This window comes from Egretta garzetta, unplaced genomic scaffold (assembly GCF_000687185.1).
Source record: "Egretta garzetta isolate BGI_Z169 unplaced genomic scaffold, ASM68718v1 scaffold589, whole genome shotgun sequence".
NCBI lineage: Eukaryota > Metazoa > Chordata > Aves > Pelecaniformes > Ardeidae > Egretta > Egretta garzetta.
In genome coordinates, this window is record NW_009266282.1 from 192,512 (window position 1) to 210,219 (window position 17,708).

The window sequence follows — 17,708 nt, forward strand, 5'->3', positions numbered from 1 at the left end:
TTTTTTTGGCTTTTGGGAGCGCTAGATTCCTGCATGATAAATGTGCTCGTTTGTGTATTTCATTTGAATGCTATTGTTAACGGGCGAGCCTGGGTAGAGTAAGCTGCAAGTTGCTCTCCTTCTGCAGAGGGTCTTTTGTGATGGGTTCTGAGGAATTAAAAGCCAAAGTGGACAAATGACCCTGAAACTGCCTGTGATCCCCTGGTGTTAGGTACATTCCTCAGGAACTGCTATGAAGTCAGTCCATGCATTCATTTCAGTCTTCAGCCTTTAAGTCCACTGGGGAACAATACTGATTAATTTTGTCAGATGAGTTTTATCTGACCTCTAGGTTTCACTACATCTCAGTGTGCGAAACTGAGACCGAGCTTATCATAAAGGTGCTTGGCTGTCTGTCTGTTGGCCCTGGCCAGGGAGCTTTTAGAGGTTTGACACTGAGATGATGCATTTGCACACGAGGGCAGCAATGGTGTTTCAGGTCTTTGTTGGAACTTCAGCTGTAGTCTAGCACAGCGGAGACAAACAGCTATCTGAATTGGGGCTGAAGGCTCGGATATTAAGTTTGTGGGCTTCTTGAGCTAACCGTAGCATTCCTGGACTAATTTCTTTGTTTTCCTGGCTGAGGAATCCAGCTGTCACTTAAGGTGCCCCCTCAATGATGCCCTCTTTCTTACTTGAATTTTTCTCTCAGAGGCTCTTCTAAAATGCTTTAAATGTTGAGTCATCACCTCTTGATTTGAATTAAGCCGTCTGTAGTAAACGGTCTGCTCCTCAAACCTCTGTAGGGTTCAATGACTTCATGCTTACTTTGCATTAAAGTTGGACAATGTAAGAAATGTCCATGCTGTAGATGGAGATGCAACTCCTGTATTTAATTACATCCTCTTCTGAGGATGGGTGTGTTGCAGAACTTCTTCCATCATGGTGCATACCGTAGTATGAAAGATGACAAACGCAGTTTGCGAAACCTGCCTTGTGTTTGAAGCTAACCTTTCGGTTACCTGCTGGTTACCATTAGCTAACATAACATTCTTCACCAGAAAAGATCTAGTGTGTGAAAAAACCCAGATATTTAATGAACTGAGTACTAGGTATCAGGCTTGACCTTGTTGCTCCTTGGGCAGTTACAGATGAAACTGCTAGCTCCAGGAAACCCCGATGTGGCAATATTATTAATTAAAAATGCGGGGGCCTCTCTTAGATAGAGGCGAAAAGGTAAAATGAGTGTGCAGGAGCTCTTGTCAGCAGTTTTTCTTTCCCCTTCAAATTACCCATGAAGCTGTTGGAAAATCTAACATCAGTCCTTGCTGTGTCTTGAGCCTCAAGGTAAACTTGAGATCTGGAGACATTTTTTTTTTGAATATGGTAATGTCAGTGCTCAGGACTGAGAACAGAAGCGGGCTGTAGAAATGCAAAGTCTTATGTTTTTCAAGAAGCATATGAGCAAGGTTTAGCTACCTCAATGGCTTGCAGAAACCCCAAGTGCCTTAAGTTCTTGCCTGTACTTGAAAATCCCCATTTTAACACATTCTTGCTGCCTTCTGGTTACTGTAGTTAGCTATCCACTGAACATTTTTTAATATTTTTACATCTTATTTATTTTTTACTGTTAAACTGAAGTTGAGTTTATTGGCAAGCTTTTGTTAAATTTCTTCTTCTTTGTTATTTAAGGATAGGAGACAGATGCATATTTTTCCTGCCTGTAGTTCTTACATTTGTTACAATGTCTTTCCATAGTTGGTGCACAATCAGAACCAGTTTAAATAGAGTTCCCTGTACTGGGTCTGGGATTATACTAGACAGGTCATTTTAACTTTTGATGGCAGTTGGTTTATTCAGAAGGCTGCTGTGTGAATAAGGGGCTCTCAGTTGTACAGCAACTTCTTTAGACTATGGAATAAATTACCCTCTCTTGATGAAGGAGCACCGTTACAGATATTGGTGACAGATCATCTAATTGCTGTGCTGTAGTGCCATCCATTTCATCGATAAGAATATGGTATGTAACATACTCTTTGCTTTTTTTCCTCTCCCATTTACAGGGTAACTGATAGTGGACACCTTCACCTCTACAATGGCACAGAGATCTGGACAGGAAGATCCAGAGAGATACCTCTTTGTGGATAGGGCTGTAATCTACAACCCTGCCACCCAGGCTGATTGGACTGCTAAGAAGTTGGTGTGGATTCCTTCAGAGCGCCATGGGTTTGAGGCAGCCAGCATCAAGGAGGAAAAAGGGGATGAAGTGTTGGTCGAACTGGCAGAGAATGGAAAGAAAGCACTGGTCAATAAAGATGACATTCAGAAGATGAATCCTCCCAAGTTCTCTAAAGTGGAAGACATGGCAGAACTAACCTGTTTAAATGAAGCCTCAGTATTGCATAACTTAAAGGATCGGTATTACTCTGGGCTCATCTATGTAAGTACTAATTATTAGATTCATTACAGGTGCTGAACTTATCTGATTCCCATTCCTTTTCTGATCTGAAATGCAGGAACCAGGTCTTGGCTCTGACTTCGATAGCCTAAATACTTTGTGTCCCTAGCATTTAGGTTAGTCCATGGTCTTTTTCCATGCTGTGTACAGGTCAAGAACTCTGTTGTCATAAAACAAATAATAAAAATTTCTCCTATGGAAATAATTCTGTAAGCATCTTTCAAAAATAGAATGCTAAATGGCAACTCTGGGTGCTTAGCTCATGCCGCTTGTTAGAGCACTTGCCTCAGACATGCTTGACTGATACAGTGAATAGTATCAAATGGCTTGTTTGAGCTGATGAGAGATTACAAAGCCTAACTTTGCTGAATTACTGTTGTTTAATTGCTCATATGAATAAGCATATTTCTTGCTTTAACTGGCTGTGTATTAAAAATGATAATAGGAGGCCATGCTGTTATTTAAAAGCTGGAGAGTGCTATGAGTGCAAAATGTGTTTTTGGAATCTAATACCAACTTAGTGGGCCAGGGAAGAATGTGTTCAAGTGCTTAAAATAAACCAATAAGATAAAGCTTTCTTTTTTTCAGTGGTTTTGAAGCACTCATTGGAACATCTGGCTTATCACCATCTTTCTATAGAGTTAGAAATCACGCCATTGATGCTGCTTTTGACCCCATTCCTTCCTTGAACAGTATTAAATGAGTGTCTGGCGTACAGTTAAGAGTGGCTCCTTGTCTCTTGGCAAACTGATTGCATAGTGACTGGTTGAGTCAGAGTATCGTTAGGAGCTACAAGTAGACTTTCTGCATTAAAAGAAACTGGAACATCTGCTTAAGTGCTTGGCTTGTTTTAATAAATTCTTGTTCTCGAGATTAAATCCATTTTATTTAGTTCTGCTAGTTAGTTGGCTCACTTTTCCTTCCATCTAGGTATTAATGGGGCACCTTTTTTGCTTGGCCCTTGGTAATATTTGGACTTACTAAAAAATTATATGCAACTTTGTAATATTCTTCATATTTGTGGTTCTCTGTCTGTTTCCTGTGTGGGTTTTTGGTTTTTTACCCTTCCAAGCCCTTACACCAAGACCCTTACAGCAGAGCTCAGTGAAAAATACTTCTAGAATGATTTCTGCAAGCTTATAAGTAAACTAATTGGATAATTAGTAAGGACTGGGCTAAAAATTAAAAGTAAACAAGTTGATAGGTTAAAAGTTTTTAGTATATGTATCAATCATAATGCTAGTAGTTATGAAATTTATGGCATCTATTATAACTGTCTTCCATTACGAAGGTCAAAAGCTGAAGGCCTTAAATGTCAAAGCGAGCTCTAGTCCAAGGACTCCATACAGTAAGCATAGCCACAAATGCTTCTGGGGGTGTTGTTGAGAGCCTGTCACCCTTCTGTATGCAGAGATGATAGAGTGCTGTTACTTGGGATGACTGACAAAAAAACCTCCACTTTGTGAAAGGCTGGCTTATCCTATACGTGGAGTTTAAGTAATTTCCTATAGGTGACTTATTTCCCCCCCCCTCCCACTTTATGCTTTCATTCTGTAAATGTTGAAGCAGACTCTAAAACTTGAGATGTTGTGCTGTAGGAGGATCACTGTGTTGGTATATTATTAATGACTTCCTCTCACTTGAGCTGAAAGAAGTTGGTTGGGATCAAGAAGCTAATGGATTTGTTGGCCTTAACTGGAGGTCTGAGTTACAGGAACATTGCTTGTTACCAGGAATAATGTTTCCATGCAACTGTGATAGTGGCTTCTTGTTTGAAATAAAAACATTATTTTTTGAAGTGGGGGGGGAAAAAGCAGTTGTGAGTATTACTAGGGTAAAGTCTGAATGCTGGCTAAGATCAGCAGGCCATAGACAGAAACTTCTTTGAGAACTTGAGCTGGTGGGGCTTTTAGGCCAGCTCTGGTAGGGTTCTCTGGGGATCCCAAAACTTCTTGAAGGTGGCACTGTCGTTGCTGCTGCTGACACAGCCTGGAGTGGTGGCCATTGGCCATGGAACCTGCTGAAGTTTGCTTGGTGTAAAGAATAGAGCTGAAGTTAATTGAGTTGATGAAGTGAATTCTGGTGGTTTGGCCATGACAGGAGTCAGTTAAAGGTATGTTTTGATTTCCAGATAGTGCTCTCCTAATAACCAAACTGAAATCTTACATTTTGGTGTTGGTCTGAAGTAGTTAAGATGGAGATGGTGAAACTGTTTTTGGTTTCCTTTCATTTGTGATAGGCAGCATGCAGTGTTGCCTTTCTAGGAAGTAGAAGATGTATCTGCTTCAGTTGACAGTCTTCCATGGTTCCATTTTCAAACCCTAGAAAGGAGAGAAACAAGCTGAGGGATTTGGTCAGTGGGTCTAGTCATCAGTCTATAATCTACCTCTTCAAGATGACACTGCTGGAGGAACAGGGAGGGCTGACTAAAGCTAGCTAGCGCCACTCGGCATGACCCGGGCAGTGATGCTCATTTAATCGAGAAAAGTTTCAAGTAACATCTAAGTCGGGCTGGCGAGGAGTTTCTGGAACTTCTAGCATTTCTAATGTCTGCTGAGTGGCATGATCTTCGCCACCTGGTTGCATTATTACTGTGCTGTGGGAGATGGACACAAATGGAGAATCTGGAAGACCAGTGGCTTGTAAAAGTGTGATGTCAGTGCTTGGTCCTGTCTTCATTTCTGGTCTGTTCATGACAGCACAAAAGATGAAAGGTAGCAGTTCTTGTACAGGCCCTGCTGGGAAGAATGGTTGGAGTGTAAAGTGTAGTTATCCCAGTTTTGCTTTGGAGGTGAAATAACTTCCATTTCTTGCTCCACTTTTTACATCACCTATTCCATTTCTTGACACAAGGTTTATTTTGAGTGTAACTAAAGAGTATGTTAAAATTCTTTCCTAGAGAAGCTGTACTATCTTCACAAATTCTTTTGAAGTATACTATATATTCACTCCTGAGGATGGGACAAATCTATTATTATGAATTCTTGGACTTTTCTCATCAATCCATTGATGACTAAGCATGATCCTGCAGAATCTGAGTCCCTGAGATGATCTCCACTCATGTTGGAGGCTTGGTTTTCCTCAAGTGCAAGTGTGGGTTCTGTGAAGGTGCAGCCATCTACAGCAGCTTTTTTCTTGTTACTTCTACCCTTGCTAGGAGTTTTCACTCTTCCTTGTGTTTCATAGCTGAATTTCTCCAAATTTTATGCTTTTCTAGGGATATTGGAATTTCTTATGGCAGGGATGTATCATTTAAATCACTAATACTCCAAATTGGCATCTCAAGTCTTGCTGTAGTGGCAGCTTCTCTTGGGTTTTGGTTACCTTCGATGCTTGTTAACTGTCGGTTCTTCAGCTTCAGATGAAACTTTACTATTCTGCCTGCTGTGCTTTAGAGTGGCCAGCTTTAACACTAGTGTCAACGTGTATTTAGCAATATCCTTTGTAGATGTAGATCTGAAACTGGAGTTAGTTCATTGGAAGGGTATTCAGGAAGAATACCCAAAGGCTTAGGAGGCCCTTTGAAGACTTGGAATAAACATGATTTTGCTCAGACTGGTTTTGTGATGATTCTGGCATATCCTTATACCATGATGAACTGAATTCCAGATACCTTTCTGGGGCCACTGCTTTAAGAAAGGAGTCTAGTTGTCAGAGGGTTTGGGTCGCCAAGCTCTGTGGCCTGCGTGAGGAAACATCTTTACCTTTACAAGAGCTGCGTGTAAAATGCCAGTGGTAAGGCTCCTAGTTATCAGCCCTAGGTTTTGGTTTCTGTTTAAGTCATGTTGGCAAAATATGATTTCATGGCGTCAGGGTGGTAATTATCTTTGAATCGGACAATGGAATGGAGGCATCACTGGAAAGAGCGGATGTTCAGGGTCTGTCAGCCTTAAATGCTCCTAAGTTCTCGAGATCACTGCTGCCTCAATGCTTTGTAACAAGCTATGATAGGCAAGGTCACTGCTCCAGTAATTCTCCTTGTCACTGCTCAGGGTTTCTCATGAACCTGCTTCCCAACTCTTCATGGCCCAACGTGGTATCTGAATGTAGGAAACCGCTGACTTCCATTTTTAAACTGCTGTGCTGTAAATTGTAGAGGTCTAGGAGCAGTTTTGTTCATGGCTCGGAGGCTTCTGGTGCCAGTTTGTTGTTGTGGTGGGATGTGTGAAGCCCGGCTGAAGAAGTGACTTTGGCTGTCTGAGCTATAACTGTTGCCTTCATTTGGAGATGGGGTGAAAGAATTGCTCACTCAAACATAGGGTGTAATTCAGCTACAGTAAAACCCAAGATATTAAAAATCCAATGGGCTTTATAAAAATCTGTTTAAAGAAATGTTGCTGTTGCCACATCTGTTCTAGTCCCAGCTCCTGGAGGAAGTCCATTGCCCACAGTTGATTATATGTGGCTTACTGATACCCCCATAAATCACTGCAATCACTACTTAACTGCTTCCTGACCTCATTCAGTCAAAAGGATTAAAATTAATAGAATTTCTCAAACGCTTGACTTCTGTTAACCCCTGTTAGTATCCAGATGGCCTCTTGCCTTGGTGTATGTGGGAAGGTCCCCAGTGCTGTCTGTTGTTGGTGAGCTCATGACCTATGTTGGGATGCTCAGCTAGAAAGTTTCAGGTGGGGGCACATGGTGCAAGATGTGTTCATGCTGTAGGTGAAGTCAGGTTAGAGATGCTGTTCCTCAAGGAATAACAAAAAGACGGTGAAGTGCTCTTGAGGAAAGGGTTAGATTCAACTTCAAAGTCCTCCAAACTCTAATGAACTATGCATTATCTTCCCTGCCCACTCCTCCACTTTTTTGGTAGCAGAGACTTTTTCAAAAGGTTTGGAAACTGTTTATGTAAGGCTGAGAGCTCCTGGAACCTTGCTGCTGATTACTGCTCTCCATGTATATATGCCTACTGGGTTTTCTTTCTACCAGTAAAAAAGAAATCATGCTTACTATTGTGCAATTAAAAATACTTCAGCAGATATTTTTTGATAATTACAAGTATTACCTATGTAATTGGTCTGCAGCCCTGTGCTAGTTTCATTTTTTAATGTACTTTCCATTTTATTGGGGCAGAAGAGGGAAAGAATGAGAAACATGCTGTAGTCCCCAGTTCCAGAGCCTGCTGTGGGTGGAAGCTCTTATAAAACTGCACTTGAGGAGCTGTCTATAAGCTGTTTCTTCTCTTAAGCTGCCGCCTCCTGTGAGGCCAGAGCGTAACCTAGAACAATCTGTGTTATTATATAAGCTTCTGTGTTCTAATTGCTTCAATTTTCCTGCTGGTCCAGTTGGGAATGTTTCATGTTACTGAGTATCAAAGGCTGGTATTAAAAGAACCTGTAAGAAATGGAGTTTGTTACTTAATTTCATCCTTTCCTTAACACAAACCAGTCATTGGATCTATTACCTAATACGTGGCAGCAGAAATGCTGGGGTTCAAACTGTAAGAGCTGCTTTGACACAAGAACTTGTTTTTAAATTAACTCTGAATTTTAGACTCATAAATGTGATCAAGTTGAGAGAGTTCTGTATAGGGTTTTGCTTTGTTAGGAATATCTGAGGGATTTAAGGGAAGTGAATCAATGCCCTTCTTACCCTCAGGCAAGCAGAGGTATGAAAAAGTGTATGTTCTCGTCAAATATTCTGTTTCTATACAAAATGGTAGCTCAGCAGCCTAAAAAGATGCAATAATTTGGATTATGTACTCCTGTTCAAGTGCTTGGTAGAATGCACTGTGTTGCAAGGCACCCCTTCAAGCCTGTATGTCTGCACCAGAAATCACAGGTAGCCTGTTGTAAGCTGCCTGTAGAGCAGTCAAGCTCCAACACGCAGCTATACAGGAGCCTTGTGAAAGGATATTAATACTTTTCTGGCCCTGGCGCAACCTAAGATCATGTTTTACCTCTTAGCAGTTGCTGTGGCTGAAGCAGTTGTGCTGTCTGAGTGGCTGTGACACTGGGCCTGTCTATCTCTGAGGGGTGGTGAGCTGACGGAGCGGGAGCATGACCTGCACTGCTGACCTACTGTTGGTTTTTTGCTCTTTAAACACATAACCTGAAGGCTATAAATATGAAAATACAGTGCTGGTGAGCCTCTTCTCTTCAGTGCTAGCTGTAGAGAACATCTGTAGACAAGTAATGGTTTTAAACTAAGGGAGAGTAGATTTAGACTGGATATAAGGAAGGAATTCTTTACAATGAGGGTGGTGAAACAGTGGCACAGGTTGCCCAGAGAGGTGGTGGAGGCCCCATCCCTGGGAACATTCCAGGCCAGGTTGGATGGGGCTGTGAGCAGCCTGATCTGGTTGAAGGTGTTCCTGTTCCCTGCAGGGGGGGTCGGCTGGATGGCCTCTGAAGGTCCCTTCCAACCCAAAGCATTCTATGATTCTTAGTCTTCTAAAGTTTGGGCTGTGCTTTTCTTTAATAGCTCGTGTAGGTGTTGTGTTCCTTTCTCATTCTTGTGCACTGATTTTACTCTTCACTTGTGCTGAGTACCAGTCAGTGGCTCTTTCCCCCCAGCCTCTGTCAGAGCTGAGGCTCCTGTTACACCGTGGGGGGTGTTTCTTACACTTGTTGGCACCCTTGACTCCAACTTCTTGGGTGCCAGCAGGACTTACTGTTTTGTTTTGTGGTTTTTTTTTTTTTTTTATCTAGCAGTTTGGGCTTGTACACAGATGTCTGGGCTAATTTCTGGGTTCCAGTCTTGATTGTGCCCTGGCTGGGGAGCATGGGCTTGGGGAGGTAGTGTAGGGGCTGCTGGGGCAGCTATGTGGCCCCTCTGCCATGGCCCCAAGGGGATGTGGATAGCAGCCTGGCAGTAAAGCAGAGACTGTGTTCTACCCCAGGCCTGGCCTCACTTTCCTCTCCTCTGAGACTGAAGAGCTGCCTGCCCTTCTTTAAGGCTTGAATTTAGGATTGGGTAACTGCCTCATTTAGGGGGAAAAGTTAGTACACAAGAAAAGCATGTCAAGCTTGGAGGACTTAACAGGGCTTGGAGAGTGAAAGGTGGGTCCGTAACGTCAGAAAGTGAAACCAGACAAGAAAGTGCTATGATGACGCGATTATCAATCTAGAGAATGTGCTCTACCCCATTAGTATGTGGCATACTGCTTAAAACATCTATTGCTTTCTAGGCTAGGAACTGCTGGGTTCTATTTTGGGTAATAATAAATGTCTAGATGCTTACTTCAGCTTAATTGCTTATATAGTAATGGAGTAAACTGTCACTTTCTATATTTGAAGAACTGGAGATAAATGTTGAGCCCACATTTAGGTGATGCAAACAGATTGTTACAAATTCAGAAAATTTACCTGTGCCTTGCTAATGCACTCTGAAGTGATGCCTTTGATATTGTGGCCGGAGGAACCAACCTAACAGTCATAACAGCATCTTCCTTGATATAAAAACTGTAAAGCTGAGTTATTACTCTAAGGAATTGGGCAAGGCTTTTGACACTAATGCCACCATATGTGTGTACGCAGTGAAGGTTTGATGTGGTTTTAAGGGAAGGTAGGACAGGCTGTGAAAACCTTTCTTGCTCTGGAGCCCACACTCCAAACTGAGAGCCTGAATTCCCATGTGCTTTCACCTGGAATTCATGCACCCTCTCTTTGCTAGTAGTTCACTTACATACACCTCTTTCTCAGATTGCTTACTGCTAGGAATATAAGGTAGTTTTCAAACAGACCAGTGCCAGGTCTGGGATAGCTTACCAAAATCCAAATTACTAAATGATATACTACTTGATAAAGGCTTCTAAGCATCTGGAATCATTCAAACTCCACAATTAGTGTCCTGAAGGAGACAGTTTGTATAACAAACCTCTGTCAGAGCACTGCTTTACTATTTGTCTCTGGAGCCTTGCCTAGAGACTGTGCATTCCAACATGCCTTATTGCAGTTGCTTTTTACTGTCTAGATTCTGTTTCTCAGTACAACAGGGATGTATGTTTCAAGCAACTAGCTTGTTTGTACCTGATTGCATGATCTCAAGGTGAATAATAAGTTCTTAATATATGTATTTACCTCTGTCAGCTGAAAAATTAATGAAGTCTGGTTCTTCATCCAGACTGGCTAGTTACTGTACCTCTTCAGTTAGGATCAAGCACTGTAATTCAGATCTGACTGTTTCAGCAGAGCCCATGTACTGCAGAATGGAAAGGAGGTACAGGGCATTGCTCTGCCCCTTTGGTGTGTCTGAAAGCTCTGGGCATCTTTAATGCATGGTGGTTTTCATTAAGTTGGGTGTCCGTTGTAAGGCAAGTGTGCAAGTATTCCTGTTAATTCTTTCTATGGCTGATCATCAAGAAGTTTTTCAAGGTGTGTAAAAACAATCTCTGCCTACCTTTCATATCTTCAATTTGCATGCAGAAAGCCCATACCTCTAATCTGCTGCCTCAGATACAGTAATATACTTGTACTGTGAGACTTGCAGTTATAAAATAGCTATATAAAATTCTTGTACCACTTACCTCCCTCCCAGTTAAATTTGACTCAGTAAAAGCATCCCTTCTGTGTTTATATGCCTACCAAGCCACAAAAACAACCCACCAATATGTTCATATGTTTCTTTCTGCAATAGATGATGATCAGGAGACTTAGGAGCCTTGTGGGAGAATTCTGTTCCATCTTCCTTTGAATAAATTAAGGCGTGTGGTGATGCTTTGAAGAAAGTGTGATTTTTAAATTCTGCAGGGAAGTGGCAAGAGAGTGAACTGAGTGACAAATACGCAGGAAACAAAGATGTGGGAGTTGAAGGTGTTGCATGTGAAGAGCTATGTCATGATATAGACGCAAGGGTCAGAGATAAAAGCCTATCATTTAGATTTAGTTGCAAATAAATGAACCCCAGCACTGGCGAAACAGTAGAATTTTGTGCTTCATAACTTCCAATTTGTTCCTGTTCAATATAGAGCCTCTTTAATTAACCCTTTGCGCGTGCCCAGGCCATTTGCTGATCTTCCTCTAGATTGGCTGAGGTATGTTGGCATCTAGCTGGACTTTCCTTATTCTGATTATTCCAGGTTCAATGATCCATCCAGTTACTTTTTTTTTTTTTTACTTACCAGATCAGTTTATTCATGTCTGGGGAAGGGTGGTGATACTAGAGAAAAAACAACTTTCCTTTGTGAATGGAAAAGGACAAAAATGACTGATAAAAGTTTTAGATGAATTTGCAGAGAAATAGAGGTGTTGAAGAAGGTAATACAGCCAGTATATACAGCAATACCCTTACAGCTTAACCATCAGTCATTGTTTTGGGAGTTCCCATCTGCAGTATGGTAGAGAACAGCAGCCTGTGGAGGTAGATTGCAAGTCTCTGAAGCTGGGTGGGTGAAAAACGGGCCAGGGCTCGGAAGTGCTGCTGGAGGAGAGTCCAGAATCATCCTGGAGGAAAGAGGTCTGTTGGCTTAAGCAAATGTTCATGCCATTACACTGGTCAGAGGGTGTGTTGGGACAGATCTGGAAATGGGCTTTAGCTGTGTGAATTCTTTTGCTTGTGACTTGTTTGTCCTTGACCACAGATAAGATCTAGTCTTTTTTTTTTCTTTTTTTTTTCTCTTCATTAGTTGTGGCTGTAGTGGAGAAACACAACATAGATGCTGTTCAGTGATTTTTTTTTTTTTTTTTTTTTTTTTTGAGCTGGTGATTGTATGATGGGCTTGGTGAATGTGTGCCTTTCTTCTAGTTACCCTTATTTGAAGACCAGTGTGGAAATCAGGGATGTAGTAATTCTTGATGCCTCCATGTCAGCTGTGGCAATTGTAGATGAATGCGGGTGACCTCAGTTCAGCACAACAGGGGAGATGGCTGGCTAGGAGCGTAGATCTGGTATTTATCAGTTAATTGGCTCCTTGGTCAGTTGTACCATGCTATTAAAATAACTGTCCTGCCTTCCCTTTCCCCTACAGTATGTCTAGTGGCCATGAATGAGTTTGGTCAGGGAACAGATTCCTATTACCAACTAATTCTCTGTGAAATTTATTTTCAGTAGCATCCAGCTTGGTAAGTTATGGCAAGGATCCTTATGCTGGTGAGAGGGACATATGAGGCTGGGAAGGAACTGCCCGATTGCCAACAACCCTGTGCTTACATTGAGTTAATAAGTTGTTCTTTATGCTTGGGTCAGTTGGCCTGATAACATGTTTCCTTTCTCTGGAGAAATACCTTATTACCAACGATGTTTGGCTGGGTAAGGCACTGCAGGTACTTATCATCCAGCAAATCTGATCAAAGTGGAGATTATTTTCCTATAAGGACATAAGATGACCTTATGTCAGGGCATCTGGCATAAAACCAAGTTCTTTTATTCTACTGATGGTGCTCCTGACTCAATTTGGAGATCACCTTCTGTCTGTCTGTCCAGAATCCCTTGTAGGTGTGGAAAGGACAGGGCACCTTTTCCTCAAAATAAAATATATTTTAAAAAAAGGCCAATCAGGTATTTTGGCTACTTTGTTCATATAAATGTAGCAGAAATATTTTTTAAATTGACAGATGTTACAAGAATAATGAGTTACCTGCTTAACACTATAGGCTCTCAATAGCTGTTAACGCTGTCTGCTTACCGTCTCCATTTCTTCTCTCAGCCTGCAAGAGAAAGAAACATTCAGAAAGATACTCCCTGTTTTTGTCAAAACTGGTCTCTCTTGCTAACATTTCTTTGCTAATAAAGATGTGAATAATACTAATGACCAAAATCTACTAATGACCAATACACTTTCAAAGCGTGTGATGAAATAAAGGTGTATGGAGAGGTTTTGCTGTCTTAAACCCCATCAATTTAGGTTGATTCTGAAAAGACAAGAGCCACGCAGATGCCTTGGTTCAGGGAAACACTGTGTGTTAGCTCTCTCTTTTGCATGGTGCAAAGCTGTCTGCGCGTGAGCTTAACCTGGGATGTCCAGTAAGGCCCATGCAGCCAGACCATGCTCATCTGTCCCTCCCCAAGTGTGAGTGGCTGACTGTATACATTTTTCTTTCATATATACTTATATGACTACTTCCTTACAAATAACATCTGTGGAGCAGAGGTTGAGCTGTTCTGAAGCAGCCTTTGATGCTTCATTCACAGGGAAATGTGGGCCTGTACATATCGTTTGCAATGTGCACTCAGTTTTGTAGAACTTGAGGCGTTTTTTGACTAAACAGAAATGCCTCGATGAAATAAGAGATGTAAAACTTGTGCTTGAGTTTCTTGATATTCTAGTAGTCCTGGTAACTTCAGTATTGACTCTAAAAGCAGGCTAGGAAACATTTGCAGTGCCAGCTGCCGGGGGACAGTAGCGGAATGACCTCTCCAGGAGACCGCTTTGGGATTGAGAAAGGCTGATGGGCAGGAAAGACATACAGATACAAGAAAATAGTAGGATAGCAGAAATGGTGGTGGCTGGAAATAGGGTTTTTCCTTATCTAAATTATTTATTAGAGTAATTAGATTCAGTCCCTTAGAAAATAAAAAAAAATAACTTTGAATGCATATTTTACTGAAGGAGTTGAACGTCAAAAGATGTCCATAAATCCTGTAACTTGGCAAATGAAAAGGAGATTTAAGTATCTGTGGAAAGAGATCAGATGTTCCATTTCATATTTACTCACATCTATTATCTTTAAATTACTTCTTATGCAGGTAATTAAAGAGTCTTTTAAGAGAACAAGTAACCAATAATTTGAATATAGCATGTACTTCAAGTTGCTCAACAAAAAGAGCCTCAATTTTGTTCTAACACAAATACTATAAAAGCTGTGAAAAAAATTTTCTGCTTCTTGTGGCTCTGTTTCAATACTGTTTACTAACAGAAATGTTTTTTTTTTTTTAGACCTATTCAGGGCTGTTCTGCGTAGTTATAAATCCTTACAAGAACCTCCCGATTTATTCAGAAAACATTATTGAGATGTACAGAGGGAAGAAGCGCCATGAAATGCCACCGCACATTTATGCAATATCTGAATCTGCGTATAGATGCATGCTACAAGGTAAGAGTTAGTTAAAGTTACACAACTTTGTAATGTGCCTAAAGCTCAGGAGCTTCATTATCCAGCTCTACAGGAATTTCTAATGCTGTCAGAATCTTTTAAAGTTCTGAAGGGGGCGGGGGGGGAGCTTTCTTATCTAAACCTTAAACTTTCAGAATAGAAATAGCTTGGAGATGACCCTGTCAGCACATTTGTCTGACTTACTGAGGCACAGAAGCAAACTAACACTAATAGGAAGTGTACTGTGCCAGCTGGTGGCAGTGAAAGTTGTAGTGGAAATACTTTCTTCCTAAAAAAAGAAAAGGTTCATGTCAAAAGGTGTTAGTGCGCTGGCTTTGCATGAAGTAAGAATGAAAAAGTGTGACTGAAAAGGGAAAGCTAAAGTATGTTAATGACTTGTCTCTCTAATTCTTTTAAAATGTTGGGTTTTTGGCAGCTGACAAATAATCTGAAGTGACAATGAAACAATAGTATGTTTGAGTTCAAAAAGAGGTCAGGGAAATGCTTAACCTGGAAGGTGGCTTCCCTCCCCCACACCCAAACTGGTATCAGTCATGTCTGTAGTAAACAGAGTAAGCTTATGATGAGCATACGCTTTGAATTTTGGCTTTAAAGCTGTGCTGGACAACTATGAAAACTGTGAATCTGATGTTATATGAATGTGTTGAAATAAATGCTTGCTGTTGAACTTGTAAAACTGCATTTCTGAGGTACTGTGTTGGAAACACAGCTCATTCTAGCCAATGTTGCTTCATATTTAGGTGGCCATTATACTGACCTGGGAACACAAGTATGTTGTATCTAGAAAAGTGGTGTAATGAAGGGGCAGGGTTAAAAAATGAACTGTGTTTTCTGCTGTAGACCTGGTATAGATGTACTGGAAGTAGGTTAAAAGCTATTTGACCTAATTCACATAAACTAAGGAAACACTGTTTCTTCTACCAGGTTAACCAACCTTTTAAATGTAAATCTTTTTTTTTTTTTTTTTTAAAAAAGAAAAGACATTTCCTGTCTTTTAAATAAATCACTGTAAGATTTGTTTCTTCAGTTGTGCCTTTGTCTTTAGGGCTGCTTAATAATAAACTATAGGCTGATGCATTGCTGAGTGTTCTTTCACCCCAGAAGAAACTATGCTGTTGCCACTGGGTGGGGTGATGCGGGGGCAAGCAATGGAAGAGCAGCAAATTGGGGCCACCAAGAGTTGTCACACTTCTTGACGGATATTTGGGGTTCTGTTTTTATGTGTGTTTATGAAAGAAAAAACTCTGGTCTCTTGACTATAACAAGAGCCTCTAATGGGTCAGATTAGAGGACCCCTAGTAACAAGTGTATGTGGAAGAATAAAGCAAACTTCAGGATTATTTTAAGGAGTTTGTTCCTAGCAGTTTCAAGTGGTTTGTGGATAAGGGCTTTCCACTCTAAAAGCACAATATCTTTTGAAATTATCTCACAAACTTTCGAAATGTTCTTGAGACAACCGTCCTCTAAAAGTAAATCAATGTCAGGAGTTATCACACTTCAGGTGCTCTATATATTTGTTCAGATACCATGCCAGTACTGATTTATATCTCTGGAGATTTTGCTACATGTATGGATTTTACTATTTTTGGAAGATGAAATAAAAATTCAGATGGTGGTATATGTTTGGCTACAGTCCTGTTTTCTTTCTGTATTTATAGATGGAGTTTTATATTTTGTATCAAATCTGTGTCTTTCTGTGCTTGCTTTCCTCTTTGGTCAGAATCTTTTTCATTTGAAAGAATGAAGCTATAGACTGGAATAAGGATAGATGAAACCTTTGCAACAGGATCAAGATATTAGGGAATAACTTCTTCAAGGCTAACTATATCTGTGTTTCTAGTGCCCTTCACCTGTATGGAGCTAGTCCCTGTTTATTTTAGCAAGTGATTGCAGTCAGCCAGTAAACTTAATATGGATGCCTTCACAGCTGCATTGTCAAGGATAAGTAAAAACCCTAGAACAGGCATTAGCAGTTTTGTGCTTGGCAAGTATTTTACTAAGCGAACTGTTCTTGCCTGATTGGGTTGGATTGGAGGAAGGGATCTCCAGAGGAAGAGAAAAACAGTGCTGCCTCTGAATTTATACTGGACTCATGAAACTGTTTGCAGACATTGCTTCCTTTAGGAGGAAGGTGGTGTACAGGCTGCTTCTGGTGATATGCTTGCCTGAAGTGTGAGACTCACTGCTGTTTGAATAGGTGACTTTATACAATCGCCCTAGCTTTACATAGTCTTATGAAGCAGTGATTGGTCATGATGAGAATGACCAGTGAGTATTTGTCTCAGGCGGGGTGAGTCTGGCACTAAAACTGCTCAGTGCTGGTCCCTCTTTGCTTCCAGAGCTTGGGACCTGAGGCAGGGGGACACAGAGGCTCTTCAGGGAACTGAACTTAAGTCTCCATATAAATAAAGCTTGCAATTACAACAGCTAAGGTTTTGTAGTTGTTAGGACATAAAATAATACTTGTCTTAACAGTAGGAGATAATTTATAGTGTTCAACTTATTTTTTTGGTTATCAGTGGTAACACAAGGTCAACTACTGAGTGTTCGTAGAATTTGGGAGGGAGAGCTAGGCTTTCCATACCAGCCAAGGATTTAAGATAATGCACAGTGTCCTTAATCTTCTGACTATGCCTTATGTTTTGCTAGACTTCCAGTCTTAAACTAATGAAACAGAAAATGGGTATCGGAAACTTCTAGCTAGTGGAAATAGGTCTCTAACCGAGAACTAGCTGTATTAATCACAGTGTTTCAGATTAAGTTGTCAGAGGTCTCTGCTACCATTTATTTGCAGCTTAATGCTTGACCAAGATGCTTTTGCTGATAACTAACACAGTTATAACTATAAAACTGTTCTACAGTTCATGTCCATTTTTGTCCATACAGTTGCTTTGGGAACCAGGGATAGGATGGTAGAGAGTGGGATTGGGGAGACTAGTTTTTCCAGTGTTATTGCAAGTCATGATATTGCTATTGTAGCATATTAATAAATTTCATTTTGTACAAATGACTTTTTTGTTTCCAGTATTTGACATCTAGAGTTTAATTATTAGGATTCAAACTTGAAATTGAAGCCATAGGAATACAATTCCTTTGGATAATACGACCATACCCTTATAGAAGTATCTTAGCCACCAGTTTAGGTCAATGAAAGCGGTTGGCTGTATTTTTGTGGCCTGTTCAATGGTATTCTGTTTAGTATAATCATGTTTGCTTTCCTTGTAGCTAATTATAAACTACTAATTACAAACTACTGATTTTCTGGGTGTTTG

At 40.7% G+C, this 17,708-nt stretch overlaps 1 protein-coding gene across 1 annotated transcript in view; it reads left to right on the forward strand.

Annotated features, from left to right (window-relative positions):
• The first annotated feature begins 2,074 nt into the window (after window positions 1–2,074).
• Window positions 2,075–17,708, forward strand: part of MYH10 (myosin heavy chain 10) — a 102,065-nt gene continuing 86,431 nt past the window's right edge. Inside the window, 2 exon segments of the mRNA XM_009647238.2 lie at window positions 2,075–2,419; window positions 14,259–14,415. Coding sequence (XP_009645533.1) covers window positions 2,075–2,419; window positions 14,259–14,415 — 502 coding nt within the window.